The sequence below is a fragment of the Paralichthys olivaceus genome, chromosome 16, assembly GCF_024713975.1.
Source record: "Paralichthys olivaceus isolate ysfri-2021 chromosome 16, ASM2471397v2, whole genome shotgun sequence".
NCBI lineage: Eukaryota > Metazoa > Chordata > Actinopteri > Pleuronectiformes > Paralichthyidae > Paralichthys > Paralichthys olivaceus.
Genome location: NC_091108.1, coordinates 14,140,406 through 14,157,681, shown reverse-complemented (window position 1 = coordinate 14,157,681; position 17,276 = coordinate 14,140,406). Strand labels below are relative to the sequence as shown.

At 41.5% G+C, this 17,276-nt stretch overlaps 1 protein-coding gene, 1 long non-coding RNA gene and 1 other non-coding gene across 5 annotated transcripts; 2 read left to right on the top strand and 1 right to left on the bottom strand.

Annotated features, from left to right (window-relative positions):
• The first annotated feature begins 188 nt into the window (after window positions 1-188).
• Window positions 189-262, top strand: trnan-guu (transfer RNA asparagine (anticodon GUU)). The gene has a single exon. It is a non-coding gene; the product is annotated as a tRNA-Asn (tRNA).
• A 64-nt stretch (window positions 263-326) lies between these two features.
• LOC138405160 (uncharacterized) lies at window positions 327-5,923 on the top strand. The gene is made up of 2 exons (XR_011238841.1): window positions 327-502; window positions 3,655-5,923. It is a non-coding gene; the product is annotated as an uncharacterized lncRNA (long non-coding RNA).
• On the bottom strand, window positions 1,450-9,103 carry LOC109641126 (ceramide synthase 2-like). 3 transcript variants are annotated; one of them, XM_020105479.2, is made up of 11 exons: window positions 8,945-9,103; window positions 8,456-8,626; window positions 7,326-7,443; window positions 6,632-6,750; window positions 5,735-5,792; window positions 5,502-5,552; window positions 5,074-5,166; window positions 4,019-4,147; window positions 3,274-3,383; window positions 2,715-2,868; window positions 1,450-2,621 (listed from the first exon to the last, which is right to left on the bottom strand). In XM_020105479.2, the coding sequence occupies exons 2-11, from the start codon at window positions 8,620-8,622 to the stop codon at window positions 2,400-2,402; spliced, it is 1,221 nt and encodes a 406-aa protein (XP_019961038.2). In that variant the 5' UTR covers window positions 8,623-8,626; window positions 8,945-9,103; the 3' UTR covers window positions 1,450-2,399. The 3 variants fall into 3 exon arrangements, with proteins under 3 accessions (XP_019961038.2, XP_019961030.2, XP_019961046.2); XM_020105471.2 differs by having other exon boundaries at window positions 8,456-8,656; window positions 8,945-9,102; XM_020105487.2 differs by having other exon boundaries at window positions 8,456-8,623; window positions 8,945-9,101.
• Window positions 9,104-17,276: the final 8,173 nt, after the last annotated feature.

Below are 17,276 nucleotides of genomic sequence, written 5' to 3'. Positions count from 1 at the left end.
AAACCTCCTCTCAGTTAATGGCTGAGAAGCAGCACCTTGCACGGGCCGGATCATGAATCTGAACTCGAACCTCGAACCTGTTGATTCGAATGTAGACAAACTATCACACAGGCTGGCAATAATCACGACGTCACACCCTGATCTGTGAACCGTTTAAAAGCATTGGGCCTTTCTACGTGCTTACAACCGTCTCTGTGGCGCAATCGGTTAGCGCGTTCGGCTGTTAACCGAAAGGTTGGTGGTTCGAGCCCACCCAGGGACGGAGCGCGTTTTTCATCCATGACTCATTTTATCTGTCAGGTTCATTACCGCGATTGAAAGCAGCGTCGTTTTTTCTTCCGGTGTCGTCACGGGTCCAGTGTCACAGTGGACACACAGCCCCACGATCAGCTGAGCAGTTTGGTCGAAACTGAGCGAACATCTGTTTTACAGATGTGTGATGGAAGCGTGTTGTCTGCATGCACACACGAGTCACTGGACGATCTTCGCGAGGACACACACGGTGCGTGATGTAGTGTTTTTACTTTATTTATCTTTATATACAGTCTATGGTTTTTACAAATGGGTTTTGCCGGCAATCACGTGGATCGCCAGTGTAGTAGCGCTCCCTTGTGGCAGTGACGACTCATAACAAGTGTTATAAAGGCTACAATGTAAACACAACCTGAGTTTAATTCAAAGAGAAACAATACAAGTTAGCGATGATCAACATAAGGTATTTCTGTTTATATGTCAACAAAGACTGTTCAGATGAAGTGAACACGATCCAGACTTTACGTGACACTTAAAACAGTTGTTATCACAAAATACTACAAAGTCAACGATTAAAAACATTACCCACTAAAACGTGTGGTTTGACACGGGCACATTAACACTGTGTACCATTTACGTGCATACACAACTTGTTAACCGAGGTAAAGCACTTTTAAAGAAGAGTGAGTAAAGATTATGATGAATAAAAATAATATATGAGGTTTTAACTCACTGTCAAAAGCCAGAAAATCAAGTCCTCAAATCTCATCATGACGAGTCTCCTCGTGTAAATGGTTGGATGATAAAAATGGTCACGTGTTTGAATTGGAAAACATCGTCAATTATTTATTTTCTTTATTTAAAAAAATCGAATTTATAATATTAATGTAACTGGCCTTGAGGATTCACCTCTGTCTCATCAACTCTCAAAGAATATGATGTTATTCAAATAATACGAGTTAGAAGAACAGCACCCTGAATGTGGATGTAACAACCACCAGATGGCACTGTGGTACAGGAGCGACACTGACTACACCCGCTGGAGGCACATTTACATTATGAGGAATGTTGAGTTTCATAGAAACATAATTCTTCATAAGGAGATCTTAATAAAATGTTGTAATTATAAAGGGTAACTTTAGTTTCTAGTTGTGAATGGTCCCAAACCTGGTGAATAAAACAGAAAACTACACTAAATCACATATTAAAACTGTTTTATTGTTTTAAATGATCTAAACAAACAAAATTGTCAGCATTTTTTTTTATATTTTATTTTCACTTTTTTTAAACTTTTTTTTAAACAAAAAAGACAAAAAAAGAAAAACAAAAAGACAAAAAGACAAAAAGTCAAAGTAATTGAAGTAGTAAAAAGAAGGATGAGGATGTATCTAATAACCAGTAGTCCAGTGCTGTCTCATGATACCATCAGGGGTATAAGTAAAAAACAAAACCAACCAAAACAAACATAAAAACTCTGAGAGGAGGATCAAAACCTTGGTCAGTACAGAAAGAGTAGCAGCCTGATTCCTACATTGGTCATTTAAGACATTTCAGCATTTAAATGTCTACTGTTTATTTTTAGATCAAATAAAATTTGCTGTCTAAGCTGCTAGTTACCTTTTTCTATTTCATTTTTTTCGTTGCAAACACTTTTTTTTGTTTCCTGAACTTTGCTAAATGAAAAATCGTGTAAAACATTCTGCATTGTCAGTTAACGTCATCCGTCAGCACTGAACAGCTTCTTTAAAAGGATCATGTTGTCAGTGTTGCCACCACTGAACACTGACCTGTGCACAGAGTCGTCCCAGCAGCAGCAGCAGCTGCAGCCCCAGTGGGATCGTGGGCTTGAGTCCTATCAGGAGCGGTGCAGCAGAAACAGCCGGGGCCCATCAGCCAGTCGCTGCTGAATCAAACCCGTCCTCTGCTTTGTCAGCACTTTTACAAAGATGAACAGTTAAACTCTCACCCATGTCCACATCTAATGACGCTCTTAATTAAAAGTGAAACACAGTCCCATCAGTGTGTCAGACTTGTGCTGTCCAGTGTGATGACTCATATTCATGTTATGTCATTCGATATATAAACCACAAGGTTGTTTTAACCTTGAGATGGAAAGAACAGTGCGAAAAGTAAAACATGTCAAGTCCCTACTGAGCTTTGCGCATCCTGTCGACTGCAGATGCTCTGTGGTTGGTCAAGTTATTCAGGACACAACTGTTGGTGAGCATGGACAGCTTCGAGTTCAGGGCGTCTTTACTTCTCTCCCAGCAATAATCTCCCCCTTGATCAGCAGTGTCCTCTCCTCCCTTATCCTCCTCCTCTTCTTCCTCGACCTCACTCTCATCATCACTGCGTTCATCTTTGTCCAGCTGAGGGCACAAGCAGATACAAGGTTTAATGTGCACAACAAAGCTGAGGATCCAGTGTAAATCTTTTACAGAAATGGAGTCTCTGATTCTCACCTTGCCTTTCAGGAACTTGTAGACCATGCGTAAGATCAATCCAGCCCAGAAGATGTGCAGAGCCTGCAGCACCATCAGCAGGATGTTGAAAAAGTAGTAGCCGACAAAGGGCTCGAAGGTCTCCATGGACAGCACCAGGGTGGTGTGGATGAGTCTGAGAGCGATCGAATAATCACAGTCAACTGGAAAAAGTGTTTCTGACTATATGCCGATAAACATACACATGATTTGTGTTCACTAAGACCACATGATGCCGTTTTTACCCAGTCTGAGTTTACAAATGTTTGAGTGTGAGTGTTGGTGTGTGTCAGTATGAGCAGGCGAGAGAGAGAGGAAGAGAGAGAGGAAGAGAGAGAGGGGTTGGGTATTTTACCCACTAGAAAAACAGACAAAAAAGTATTAAAACCAAACTGTAGCTGTTTCATAATGATAGAATTGGATGCGTTCAGACCTGAACTCAGCGCTGACCATGTGTTCAATTACTCAGGATGGATGTTAGCACCAGGTCTGGCCTCCTAAAATCCAAAAATAAAAAACACCTTGGGAGAGAAAAACTTACTTGCTGGGGAAAATCACCAGTCGAGTCACAAGGAAGACCACAGCAAACACAACAAACAGAGTGTCACACGTTCTCCTCCAGCCAGTGCCGTAGTTGAACATCTTAGCGGACTGCAAACATATAGATGATAGACTTCGTAAAATAAACAATGCAAACCATGTGAGGTGACCTGCTCACTTAAGTGATGACAGGGGATTCAGATAATGGATAAACAGGAACATTAATAATTAATAAGGGGGAAATAAACAGGAGCATGTGTGGTTAAACTTAATATTGAACAAGGCTATAAGTACATTTAGTCTCTGTGTTGATTCCTTTCATATGTACATTGTAGTTAAAATATATCTGACCCATGTTTGTACTGTTTTTTGTTTTGTGCAGGTAAACAAAGGTCACCTGAAATGCTTGTAGCGATCAGGACTCAGGTCACAGGACCATCCTGCTAAAGTAAGTTCACTTCCCTGCAGGAGACAACACAGATCTCAGACCTGATACTCAGATTCTAAGAAGAGCCTGGAGCACAGTGTGAATCTCTGAGTGCACAGTCAGCTCTTCTCACTCTGGTGAGGCTGCATGGAGGCAGAGGGGTGGCCAACGAGGGGATGAATCCATGGTGACGTGCTCTGAAGAGACTAATTATACTTGTGACGTCCCCTGTGACTGATGAGCTGCGGCTCTAGAGCCTCACAGGACTCCCACCTATAGGGTCCAGCCACAGTTTACATTGAGGCGGTATGTGAGTTACCTCCAGCAGGATGTCAGAGAGGTCATGAAGCATTATGACCAACGTGCCGATGCGGATGTAGTTGGCACAGTAGGAGAAGATGAGCAGGAAGATGGTGGCCAAATGGTGCATCACCTGTTCTTTAAAATCCTGGCAAATTAAACGTAGAAATAAATCAGCAACACAAAGGCTCTGTCACATCTGCTGTTAACATCTGTCCTCAGAGATCCCATAATAAGTGGACAGCCATAGGTTTGTCATTTCATACCTGGCATCAGAATTTGACTCTCGTGACCATAATCAAAGCTCTGGTATGCAAATACACACAAACGTCATTTCTGTTCATGATGATCAAATGATGTTTTCAGACAGACGTGTATATTGTCAGAGTGTTTGTCTGTTTGCGAGGTTCAGAGGTGAGCCGGGAGGGGCTGAGCAAATCCATCATTTGTAAAAACAAATCAGTAAGTGGCGGTCAGTGTTGATATTGTGGTCGCAAATAAAACAACGTGTGAGAAACATCACGAAGTGTAAAATTAGTTCTGGTTCATTGTGAAACTGTAGCAGGTCAGAGGACGTACGCTGAGTAGTAGATCCTTCATGTGGCCCAGGATGCATTGGCACTCACACTAAAAGAAAGTGTATGGTGGCACTGTGGTACAGTGGTTACTCCAGCTCCCTCCCACAGTCCAAAGCCATGCAGGCTGGTGTTAGGTCAAGACTCTAAATTGACTGTAGGTCTGAGATACGCCCTCCTCCCGCCCGTTGTCAGCTGGAATTGGCTCCAGCTCCCCCCGCAATGCACTCATAAGAGGAAAGGAAAATGAATGGATGAACTAAAAGAATGTGACCACATGCGTCCCAGACCACCTCCTCATGTGGGCTGAGCGATCAGAGAGTGTTTACACCTGTGACCAGAGCTGTCCACTTGTGATCAGATCCCTGAGACGGATGTTAATACCAGTTCTGAACAGGCTCAACATGACCTTCATTTGTCAACAGTCATTTGAATTTCTTCTTATGGTCACTCTTTAACCACTAGTCAATAATTGACAAAATACCAAAGAGGTCCTCACCTTCCTCTTGACGTCAACAGAGATCCGGAGCAGCAGAGAGCCATAAAACCCCAGCTCCATCATGTAGTACCAGTAATGAGCTCTCTCCATGGGCTGTGGAGGACGCAATAATCAAGTCACACAGGTAGAAGAGGAAACAGATTGTTTCCTCATATTCACATAGAGTTCAACATACTCTGCTTTCATTTCTTCTCAACAATCAACTTGATATGTTTCCTCGAGTCAGATTTCAGTCAGACAGGGATTATATACATGTAGAGAACACAGTTCTGCATATATATGACAAGGCTTTCCTCATTGTTGGGCCTGAACATGAATACATTTAGACCTGTTCACTTTCCTGCTGAGAAATAAAGAACATTACGAAAAAATTATTCCAACAGGACAACAGGACAAACTCTGTGACGTGACGTAAGTAACATATTCACCTGTAATGGATACTGTCTCCAACATTCCCTGAGGTCCCACAACCAGGGTTTCTGTGGAGGAAAGACATGGAGGAATTCAAATTCAACAGTAACCTTTACCAGTGTGAACGACGGATATAACGTTAATGTTTGAATTATACTTATCAGCTATAATTCACTTAATGAATGAATTTTAAGCAGAAATAACAATGTTGTGGTTCTATGTTATCGCTGTTACACTTTTTTTTACTCACATCAATCAAGCTGGCGAACGCAGCCGTGAAGGAAATAAGGTAGAAGAAGAATCTCCAGCTGCAAAATAACACATTAGATCAGAAACTCTCAACACTGGAATGAAAAACACTTCAACAATGGAAACAAGCTGTCATGGTTATTGTATTTTTGTCCTCTTTTATAAAGAGTGTTTTCAGTTGAAGTTTAAACTGTGTTTTTGTTACATTTTGAATTTACGTTTTAAGTTTGCTCTATGTCCCCTCTGTGTCCCTCGCTTGTGTCCCACTCTGTGTATCACTCTCTTTGTCCCTCGCTGTGTTCATCTCTGTGTTCAGCTCTGTGTTCCACCCTGTGCTTCACCCCGTGTTCATCTCAGTGTTCCTCTGTTTCCTGTTTTATTTTGTAGTCCCTGCTCCTGGTGTGTTTTCCCTCCCAGACTTCCTGCCGCCGTCAGGCTCACCTGTTTGTCCTGTGCCACCTGTCTCGAGTTAGTCATCAGTTCAGTGTGTATTTAAGTCTTTGTGCCCCCCCATGTATTTGTTTGTTTGTCTTTGTTGAATGCCCTGGTCATGTTCATGTGTCTTGTTGCCTCTTGCCATGTTCTCTGCAACTGTTTCATGTATTTCCCTGTGCTACTCCCCTGTTTTGCCTGAGAGCACCTTTTGATTTATTGAGGATTTCTGTTGCTACGAAAGATTAGGTTCTGCGCTTTCCTACCCTCTTCCTGCACTGCATCCCCCCTGGTCTGACACAAGTCTACTAATGAACCCACACAGTGTCTAATCTTCCACCAACTTTCAAACTTCACTGGGTTCTTAAGGATCTACTTTCTCTGTCTGGGTTTTGCAGTGGGTGTTCTTGAGGGAACTGATCTGTGAACTACAGAATGCAATGATTTGTGGAGAGACGGCACTTACGCAGCTTCACCAAACTTCTTTGTTTGACTCGGCCGGTCTTGGTTCCTGCGACGGCGGAACCAGGTCTCAATCTGTCTCTGGGTTTTGCTGCAGAGCTTCATCAAACTAATGATTTCACTCTGAAACAAAAAGAACGAAGGGAGAGAGATTCTTTCCATCAAAATCATCTCAACTTCATCATCCACAACCAAGTCACATGATGCACGAGAGTGAAAGCAGCATTTTACAGTTGTAGCTGTAGACCCTCAGAAAGGTTACAAGTTCATTCTAGGGGTTTGAGAGATGATTGATGCGGGAGGAGGGAAGAAAAACAAGATTCTTTCATATAAATCTGTTAGATTTTTTTAAACAAAAAATTGTACCCTGTATAACTAGTGCAGTGCCCTTTCTAAACATGGCCTTTGGTGATGCTGAGCTACTGATTCCTTGTTATTAGTGAGTCCTCCTCAAATAGTTCTACAATTCACTGGGTGAAATGTCTCTATGGTGAAATTCACAGACATCTGATATGTGACAGGGGGCCAAAACTAGGTGCTGCCTTTTTAAAACAAAATGAATGGCAACCACTGATCTTTCAGCAGCCCACTACATTATAATAGATCTTTTGATAAAAGATCTTCACCAGCATAGTATCCTAAATATCCCCTAAAAGAACCTGAGCATGTTTGAGTGTGTGTATGAGGTACAGACTAACCTGCGTCGGCTTTCTGCTCCACTGGGTGTAAAACGACTCCAGCCTCGGGGAGGGGGCCGCAGTCACCTGCAATCTATTCTTCACCCCCAAACATCTGCCCATGGGTGGGGCAACAAACCTTGGGGCGAGGAGAACAAAGAGGAGCTCACACAAATGATCATATAACACAAGCCGCCATGGTAACACTCACTTACTGTATAAACAATTTTAAGCCACAGGTAAACAGTTAGAACCCATCGGTGTGTATTCATTTGGTGTGTTTGAGTCCTGGTGTGTAATGAGCATAATGAGAAAGTAATGTAAATATAATACAAACACTTCAAGCACTTTCACATCTAATATTACTATAATATAGTAATGTAATATATAATGTAAAAGTTAAGATATCCCACATGTAGATACATTACTGTCCCATGGAAACCTTGGGTAAAACTAAAATAACAAAAACAATTATAGAATCAAGATTAAACAAAACAAAAAAAGTTTGACAGAAACACAAGATCACAGAAAACACCACAATAACCTAGCTCAAAGTAAGAAGGTTACGATAGTTTTACTAGATTTGATTCTATTTGATTTGATTCTATTGACTCTTTGTGTGTGTGTGTGTGTGTGTGTGTGTGTGTGTGTGTGTGTGTGTGTGTGTGTGTGTGTTTGTGTGAGGCTTGTTATGCTCTAAAGACTTCCACTTTAGACTAAATCTATTACTTTAGACTAAATTCTAAATTCAGACTTATAACATTGAATAAACTCTTCCATATGAGCAGGACTTGTTCTATAGCTATAATTTAAAATATTCACTGAAAATCCTCAGTTTAGTTCTCACCACTTCCCTCCCTCTCTTTCTTTCTCTCTGTCAGGCTCTCTAGTCCCCAAAGGATTTCTTTTCCTGAAGATAACAATGCCTGCTCTGCCATAACACCTGTTCACTGCCCCACTGATCAGATCCTCTTACAAATACAACATCCACAGCACCGATACTGGATGATTTGTTGCCCTCAACAAAATAATACTGGCTTCTTCACGTGTGATTACAAAGCTCAGATAGTCTGTGTTTGTACGTGGCCCTTCCTGCAACATCTACAACATCTCCCAGACCTGCACAGAACAGACATCAGGTGTGTCACTACCTCTCGAACAGGTAGCGTAGGGCCACAAAGCCCAGGGCTAGTGGCAGACCTAAGAGAAGGTCCAGGGGTCTGGGTCGATCGGAGTCCGCCAGTTTATCCATGTCCTCCCAGGTCACACCTGGAGGGAGCCAGTATTCCTGCCTCCACAGATCAGGCAGCAGGTCCATTCTGCTGTGGAAGAGAAGAGGTGAGGGCCCAGCCCTGTATCAACAATAAATAAATAAACTACATTTAATTGAACATCAGCTCTATCATGTAACCATGAAACAACCATACATGTAGTTTACAAAGAAAAGAGAGTCCCTAAAATTAATTTCAACTTATAACACCACAATAAAAACATAAATTCAAATAGAGAGAACCAAAACATATTGTACAAGTCTTTTTTGTTTGTTTGACCACAATGAAGTGTAGAGCAGCTAGAAAGTAGAAAGTAAATTCAAGTTGAAGGTAAAGTATTAGAAGAAAAGAGCCAGAGCATGAACCCACCTGTGTTCAGTGGAAAAACACAACTGATCAGTCCCAGAATCACAGAAATACAATCCTCTTTATTCGGTGGACTTCTGTCTTGTTCTTCTGTGGATGTGTCTCAGTCCCTCTGTCTCCTGACGACGACTCCACACAAGAGTCGGTCAGGCATTCATCAAGTTAGACATGGTGACAGGAAGCTGCGGTTACTCAAAATAATAGACTTTGTATATGTGAGCAGCAGAATGAGTGAAAATGACTTTGCAAATAAAACTATTATTATTTCTACACGTAGAAACACGTTGATTAACTTCATCCCACGTGTCTCCACATTTCTGCACAGCCAAACCACTGTAATACTTACTACATCTGACCATTATGAACCTTTATTTTGACAGCTTCTGGAGTTTGTCTGTCTCCAGCAGAATAACACAGCTTGATGGAAGGGCGTCTCCTGTTCACGGCCACATTTAAATCAGCATGCATAGTAAAGTTAGCACCGTCAGCCCCTGATACAATCACAGTTTAATGTCTGATATTCACACTTATGTAAATAAGTGTTGGACCTGCAGCTGACTCTGTAGGTCACATTTATTCACACTGCACGCTAGAATAAACAGGAGTTGAGCCAAAGTGCTTCACAATCATGGTGAAAAGCACAAGTATGCATACAAAGACAAAGAGACAGATGCAATAAAAGACACATGAGATAAAAGTAAATGTGAGACATAACAGAATCATATGACAGAATCAGGCTGAATTAAAAGCAAGATCCACAGTGTAGTTAATTTACTTGATTGATCAACAGTTACTAACCAGTCAGGACTAACATGTCCGTAATTCTCAAAGAGAAGCCTTGATTTAAATCCATTGAAGCTCTACAGCCTCACTGGTTTGTGCAGCATGTGGTGAATTACTGTGAGCTATAAGGTCTTAAACTTAATAAAGATGTGCAACTAACAGAGTTTATGAATCGTGTCGTTTTTCTATTATAATGCAATTTAAATTAAATTAAGCCTTGAGCATATCCTGCTGTATGAAGCCTGTGGCCACATTGGCTGAACATTTACAGACTTGCTTCTAACATAACTTCTTACATTCAGAAGTTACACTTTATTACCTCTGACAAGGAGGTCAGGCTTTCATTATTGCATAGTTGTGAAATGTTCTCAAATTGTCATTGCTTTCCAGAAAATAATTCATGGATCTTGATTTTAAAAAATCAGGCACATTTAAGGGGCTGACATCTACCAGGGTGTGTGATTTAGTGGAACCTAGTTGAACTTCATGGGATTGTTGGGCCTTAGCAGACGTGTGCACTCTACCGAGTGAACAAAAAATATTTGATGCACTTTTATCATCAAATATATTTCCTCACACTGTATTGTAGGTCATACTGCAGTCCTCCTGAACACACTAAGAACGTATTTGATGATCCCACACCGACTGCAAGGGTCCAGGACACTTCCAGGACGTCCTAGTGTGAAGGGAGTGTGTGCACAGCTTGGCTATTGAACTTACAAAACCATGCCCTGGACAAATATGTGTACACATCATCATCTGTGCCTGACTTCAACACAAACTCTAACGTCACACACTCAGAGATGCAAAATGACACCTACAGTCATGCCAACACAAACCACAGATGGGCACACTGATCCTCTTTAGCCCATCCTCCTCTTCAGCCAACACTTTCAAACGATAGTATTGTCATGGAGGGAGATAAGCAGGCTATCTGTTGATAGCATCACCACTGTTATGCAGATGAGCTGTGGGTTGTTTTTGTTATACACATCAGTCAGGAGACTCAGGACTCAAGTGTAGGTGCAATATTGACTCATACATTCAACACTTTATATATGTTAAATGTGAGATTGGTGTGTTTTAAGGGCTGCATGTGTACTGGTGCTCTGCATAGTCGCTCTGCAGAAAAACATGATTTGCATGTGCCTTGGTGTGGGCTGTGTGTGTGTATGTGTGAGAGAGAGAGAGGAGTGTTCTTTGACTTCTGGAAATTAGTTTGTTCATTTGGAAGTATTAAATATAAATATAAACTTATCAACTGAGCCTGCAACTCTTGCTCTTACAGTAACACACATATTCCTCCAAATAATATTACAAAATAATGAAAATGTGTATATTTCTGTGTCTATAAATTCATTACATAGTATTTTACTGTTTCAGATATGGTAACACAGATCATTGGCTGTCGTGCATGTCAGGCTTGAGCTCGTGTTATTTCCTTATTTGCATTTCTGTGTGCGTGTGTGTTTGTGTCTGTGCATGTGTGTGTGTGGGCGATGGAAGACAAGGGCCTTTGTTGGTTTTTTTAGGACGTGTAATTGTTGGAAGCCACTGAAGCACATTTGTGTTAATTGCTGCACTAATGAGGCTGAGGTTTTACTGAAAACTGTGGAGGCCTGTTAGTGAAATCTTTGTTTCTGGGTTTGTATAGATAACTGAACTTCATTCATTTCCTCCCTAATGTACCTTTCTTACCAACGGCAATCCATCCTTATCCTGTGCTGGCGTCCCTCTTCAGGTAATACGACACTCCACAACAGCTAATATACAATATATATAGAGGATGGAATGGAAAAAGACATGTCAATGTGTGAACCAATATTTAGCCAGTATTATGACTTTTGAATAGAGAAAAAAGGTTTCTAAAACTCAAACCTATAATTACTGGTTTTTAAAAAGAGAGACTGTCCAAAAATATTTTTCCCATATGAAAAACATAATGAGTGAGCACTAATTGATCCAGCAGTGACCTGTGCACTTGTACATGCAATTCTCTTAGTATCCAGAAGAGGTCACATCTATACAGATGGCTTACCCCCTTGTTCATGAAGTTTGAGCTTATGTTTGTGCATTTGTCTGCTCCCGACAAACAGAGTGCAGTGATGAGGTTGTAAGTTACTCAGCGAAGGGGATATATTTTGTGTGCGCGTTTGGGGGGGGGGGGTCACTCTTACTCTGTGATTGCCGAACCTCGTGAATTAACTCTGTGTCTCTTTACGAGCCCCCGATTGATTATTTGATTGATTTAATTTGCTCTAAATCTCCCTGATATTGATCCAAGGGGCAGCAGGGAGGACAGCCCCATCCTCAATTTTAGACTTTGTGTGTGTTATCATTGCAGGTGCTGTGTGTGTGTGTGTGTGTGTGTGTGTGTGTGTAAGACTGTAATGTAATTAGACTTTGTAAAAGCAGCACCAGACAAAAGCTTTTATTTCATTAAAAAAAGAGCTAAATGCCACTTTAAAGAAACATTAGGAAAATATCTAATTTTTTAACAAGCAAACATTTACATCCAGGAAACGTTTAGTATCTTCTCACTAAACAGTTTTTTTTTGGTCGTCATTGAGGAATCAAACAACTTTTAAACAATCAGCAAAGTATCAATACTAAACTTTATAGTTTACAGGCACTGTTGAACAGATTTGGCTGGTGCACTGGACAGGGCCTAAAGGCAAGAGTGGGTCAGGGGGGAGGAAATTGTTCTACATGCATTTTATAATCATAACTTCCTATGAAATGTATTCAGTCGAGCATCGTGACCCTCCTCACTGAGGATCATAAGCCTCTTAAAGGGATGGCGACATGAAACAGCAACGCCCAAAATAAAACTGATTGTATTAACTGTTATGTATTATAAAATTTTGGTGGAATAAGATTGAAATTTAGGACGCTGTGAGTCTGAAATTACATATGTGAAAAAGCAGCTAAAACTCAGTTTCAGCAGCGATTTCTTCAAATCATAGAGACTTTGGTAATGGTTTTACCTGAGGATCACCTTAGAGCTGGTTCAAATGCTACACGATATCATGTGGTCAAACAAACAAGGGGAAGGTTTACAGTCTCAGAGAAACTAATGTGACATCTTCTTAATTTTTTGGTTCAGCTCTACCTCCAAAAAAAAAAACATTTTACACATGACATGTAAAGTTTACGCTCTCGGCTGTATATCTCCATTTACAGAGTGTATTAGCTCTGTCTGAACGACTTCCTTGTCTGTTCTAAACTCATTTGATTAATTTTTTTATTCAATCAGGGCCTCTCCTGCTGCAGCTCTGCTCTCTATATATAAACTTTCCCCCGGGATTTGTAAAAACATTATAGAAATACAAAATGACATGATCAACAGGAGTCATAACATAATGCTGTGATACTGATCATTGTCTTCCAGCAGTGTCACTAACATCGTACACACAGACACAGACACACACCATAAGTCTCCAGTATGAACGACTTGATGTAAATCAAAGTGGACACAGAACATCTGGTGTTTCTGTTCTGCAGAATATCCCCAATGCTCAGCTTGTGGTTCATGGTTTTGATCATATAGTTTATATAACAGATGACATGACGGTTTCTGAAAAAGCGAAGCCAAAGTGTCTCGATCGGTGCCTGGAGGCTGGCGGCAGTATATGTTATAAATTTTGCCTCCTCCATGTTAGTGGATGGGGCAAGGACTAAATTCAAGTACACGTACATGTCAAATAATGAAACGTCATGATTGACAGCTGACTCGTTTATGACCCCTGACAAAATAACAAATATGTAACTATAACATATCATTTCTTTAATTTCAAGGATTCCTTGATTTTTCAGGAGATAAAATTACTGGAAACAGAAGCTCTTCACTTCTCTTCATCATTTAAAACTCCCTCAAAAGAAACTTTACCCCCTCATCTTTACACCAATGCATAATCAAACTGTCCTCTGTCCAGCCCCTCCTTGTGGTCCGTCCATGAGGCAGCCGGCATGCTGCTGTAGGGGTCCAACAAGATACGGACACAGCGTACGACAAGGAAGAGCAGCAGAAGCACGAGGAGGCCCACAAAACACAGGGCTGTTCCCTGCTCTGGGTGTCCCGCAATGGGCTGCAGCACCGACGGGCCCCTGGGAAACCCAGGTGTAGCAGGAGAAGAGAGTTCATAGTCCACTACCCAGTAGTTGGTGTCGCTCATTCTGGATGTTTTGATCGGTAGAAACTTTTTACTGTGCACGTTTTGTTTTGCAGTCAGAAGAAGTTTGGACTAGCAATGACTCTGCGGGGTCGTGTATTTATAAACCGTGGGGGAGGATCACATAGTGAAATCTGGCAGCAGATTGAACTGAATGTAAATAGTGTTTTCCCACAAGCCCCAGGGCAATTGAATAGTTCCAGCAGAAAAAACAGAGTATGAATGTGAGGGTGCTCAGTGAGGTTTTATTAGATCAAACTGGCTGGTGCTTGTGTGACCCTCTCTGTTTTTCTCTCGCTCTTACACATTCATTCTTATGTTGACGGTAGAAACACAGAGGTCGTCACCTCAACTTCAAATCATTTGCATGGTCCTCAGTTTACTTGTCAATATTGTAAGCGTCATCAAATAGTGGCCCTAAAGGGCACGTTATCATAATTAGAAAGTGAAGTATAAATCTCTGTAGAATGGCTGAAGATGTCCCACAGATCACTCAGAGTGCTCACAGGCTGTAAATGATCCGTGTTGTGTTGTCTTCAGAAAACTTTTTTGTATTCAAATCAATCTAATGGTTTGGTTGTGTTGCCCTGAGTTGTTCTATTTTTACATCTCCATCCTGAGGAACCTCTTCGTTTGGTGGTAATCACTCATGAGATGACCTGAAAGAGAAAAATAAAGATGAAGCAACATGAGAGAGGGGGTTTGCAGCAGGCAGAGGTGCTGAATGGGGGGAAAACTGATTGATTCAGGGGGTTCAGAGCGGGACAGTCTTGGAACATGTCAAGGATAAAATATTTTTACTATGTCAGAGCCCAGAGAGAGGTGTTTTCAGGGGTTTTCCACGACCTCTGGAAGAGCCCCTGCCAGCACAAGTTGTTTTAAAAATGTTATTACACACCCTGTCCAATCTAATAATCTTCCTCATGAGAAAATAACAGAGATGAGGCAGACACAAGCCACTCCTGAACTCAGGTACAGCATAGTATAAGATAAATAAATCAGACACTGATGACGGATGAGTAAAATGCGGAGGAACCCCTCAGAGAGTTGCTGCACTCCTGCACAGGAACACTCTCCGTGGCCTCTTTAATGGGCCGTGGAGTGGAGAGATGTTTCCTGCGGTAGGTTCACTCCCCCAGTCAGCAGATTCTATTCCAGGAGGCTTTGTCTCCCCCCCGCCCCGTCTATCCTCACAGAGACACGTTGATCGCTCCCCTGCTCTCCAGATGACAGGACTAAAGGGCCAAGCGAAGCTTTAATAGGGGACTTGAAGACCTAATGAAAGAAACTGCCTGCCTCAGTATCAATTATCAAATGGCCTGTGGTTACATCAGGCTGGACAGATGGTGGTGGAGGAGAGGAGGCTAAATGAACAAGACAGACTAAAAGTCAATAGAGAGCCATGAAGTTTATACAACAGGATAACACAGGCATAAGTCCAAGAGTGTAAACTGCTAATGCTGCTTAAGACTTTACACTTTTAGCTGTACATTACATGAAGCTAACTGCTGCATACAATTAATAATACTACATGAATTATAATCCATCTTATACACAGGGGTGGGGCCAGAGCGCACTAAAATCTGATTGCTCCCCGCCATCAGTAATGTTTTTTGATTTAGAAAAATCCCCCACTGATCACACATGTTCCATCCACACACCCTCTTTCATCAGTGAGTGAGTCAAACATATCACGTATCATTGTTGAAGCAAACAGCAGACGTGTGAGTCTACTGCAGATCTGTGGCTTCAAATGTCAACCTGACAAAGTGGCTTTGTGTGTCCAGGTCATTTAAAAACTCAGAAAGGTTACTCAAGGTCATCACGATGACGGATGTTTGGTGGCAGCGAGAGATAGCGCAAATACAGCTTTTATTAACGTGAACGATTGAGCTGCAACAATTTCACGGCTCATCGATCCTCATTGAGACACCTGCTTTGGTTTCTAAGCAGAAGATAAATCCCGGTGACCAAGACTGATTTACATGAACTGAAAAGAAGTACATAAAAATGTCTCAGAATCACAGTTTTCCATTTAAAAAGTTATAAAACAGATTTAAAATGCAGATTTGGGAAAGCAACAAGCGGCCATGCCTGTGAATGCTGAGGACAGAGAACATGTGGTGACATATGGTGTTTCCATATAACTTGTAAAAATGTTAGATAAGTGGTCTGTAAACAATTCATTTGTGTTGCCTCCACCTGGAAGAGATCCCCAACTTTCTGTCTTTCTTTCTTCTTCTCCTTTTTTGTCTATTCTTTCTTTATATTTTTCTCTTTTTAAACTAAAGAAATTAGTGGAGTTAGTTCAGAGATTTAATACAGCTGCTTCAACCTTGTTCTCTATCTGCTCCTCAGAGAGAAAAAAGAAAGAATCCACTGATTTCATATATTCCTATCCTTTTTAAACTTCTATTGTACCAACTGCATCTTAAACTATTGCACTGATAGATCATAAAAACGCAGGACATTAGTCAGTCATCATGTACAACAGCGGTGGTAATAGAACTGGAATTACATTTCAAACATCTGCACTAAGAGCATAAAGAGTTAAACCTGTCCAAAACCACAAAGCAGAGTTTTTATCTTAATTTAATTAAACTATGAAACAAACACCAGCCTCTGTAGAGAAATATGTATAGTAATAGCAATTTAATGGTGTGTTAATGGGATAACTAACTGAACTAATCCTGTATAAAGAAGGAATCCTTTGAATCTTTTTCTTGTTGATGAATTTTTCAGGGAGCACCAAACAAACAGTGATCATATTGTGATTATGTGTCATGAAGTTACACAACAAAGCCCAAAGTTTCACCCCTCAACAGGACGACCTGTGAGTGTTGGATTCCTGGAGTTACCTGACGTTCCTAGAAACAAGCTGTCATCTAGGTTCACTCCACATAAACAGAGGCTTCATTATCACATTGATCCAATGACAACCACAGAGGACGATCAGATTAGAGAACTTACTTCACCGGCTGGCGTCACAGGTGAGGACATGTAATCGCCAACACAGAGTGATGAAGATGAAGATGATGGTGATGATCCGGCAGCAGCTGCAGCAGATGTTCAGCACAGCGGACAGCTCCCCCCCTGGCCCACTCAGCCTGCCTCAGGACTGAACTCTGTCACATCCCACAGAAAAACCTCCTCCTCTGTCTCTGCCGGGGGCTTTTAAAGTCTCTCTCAGTTTGAGGGATCCGCCCCAGCTCACCCCCCCTCTTCAACCCCTCCCCTCCCTCCACCCCTCCCTGCCCACTTATGACCGGCCCTGCACCGACTGCACACATAATCTTTTTCATTTGGATGACTGAAGCGCCCAGAGCTGTGTGGCTTTTGCATTATGTAAGAGGGCTGTGTTGAGCACGGACAGTGAGGAC

Excerpts from the sequence above, each read along its gene's own strand:
- LOC109641126 (XM_020105479.2), bottom strand. The coding sequence starts at position 8,622 with ATGGACCTGCTGCCTGATCTGTGGAGGCAGGAATACTGGCTCCCTCCA. Across the intron at positions 3,384-4,018 it reads TCTCTGACATCCTGCTGGAG|TCCGCTAAGATGTTCAACTA; the intron begins GTAACTCACATA and ends ATATGTTTGCAG. Across the intron at positions 2,622-2,714 it reads ACAAGTTCCTGAAAGGCAAG|CTGGACAAAGATGAACGCAG; the intron begins GTGAGAATCAGA and ends TTGTGCCCTCAG.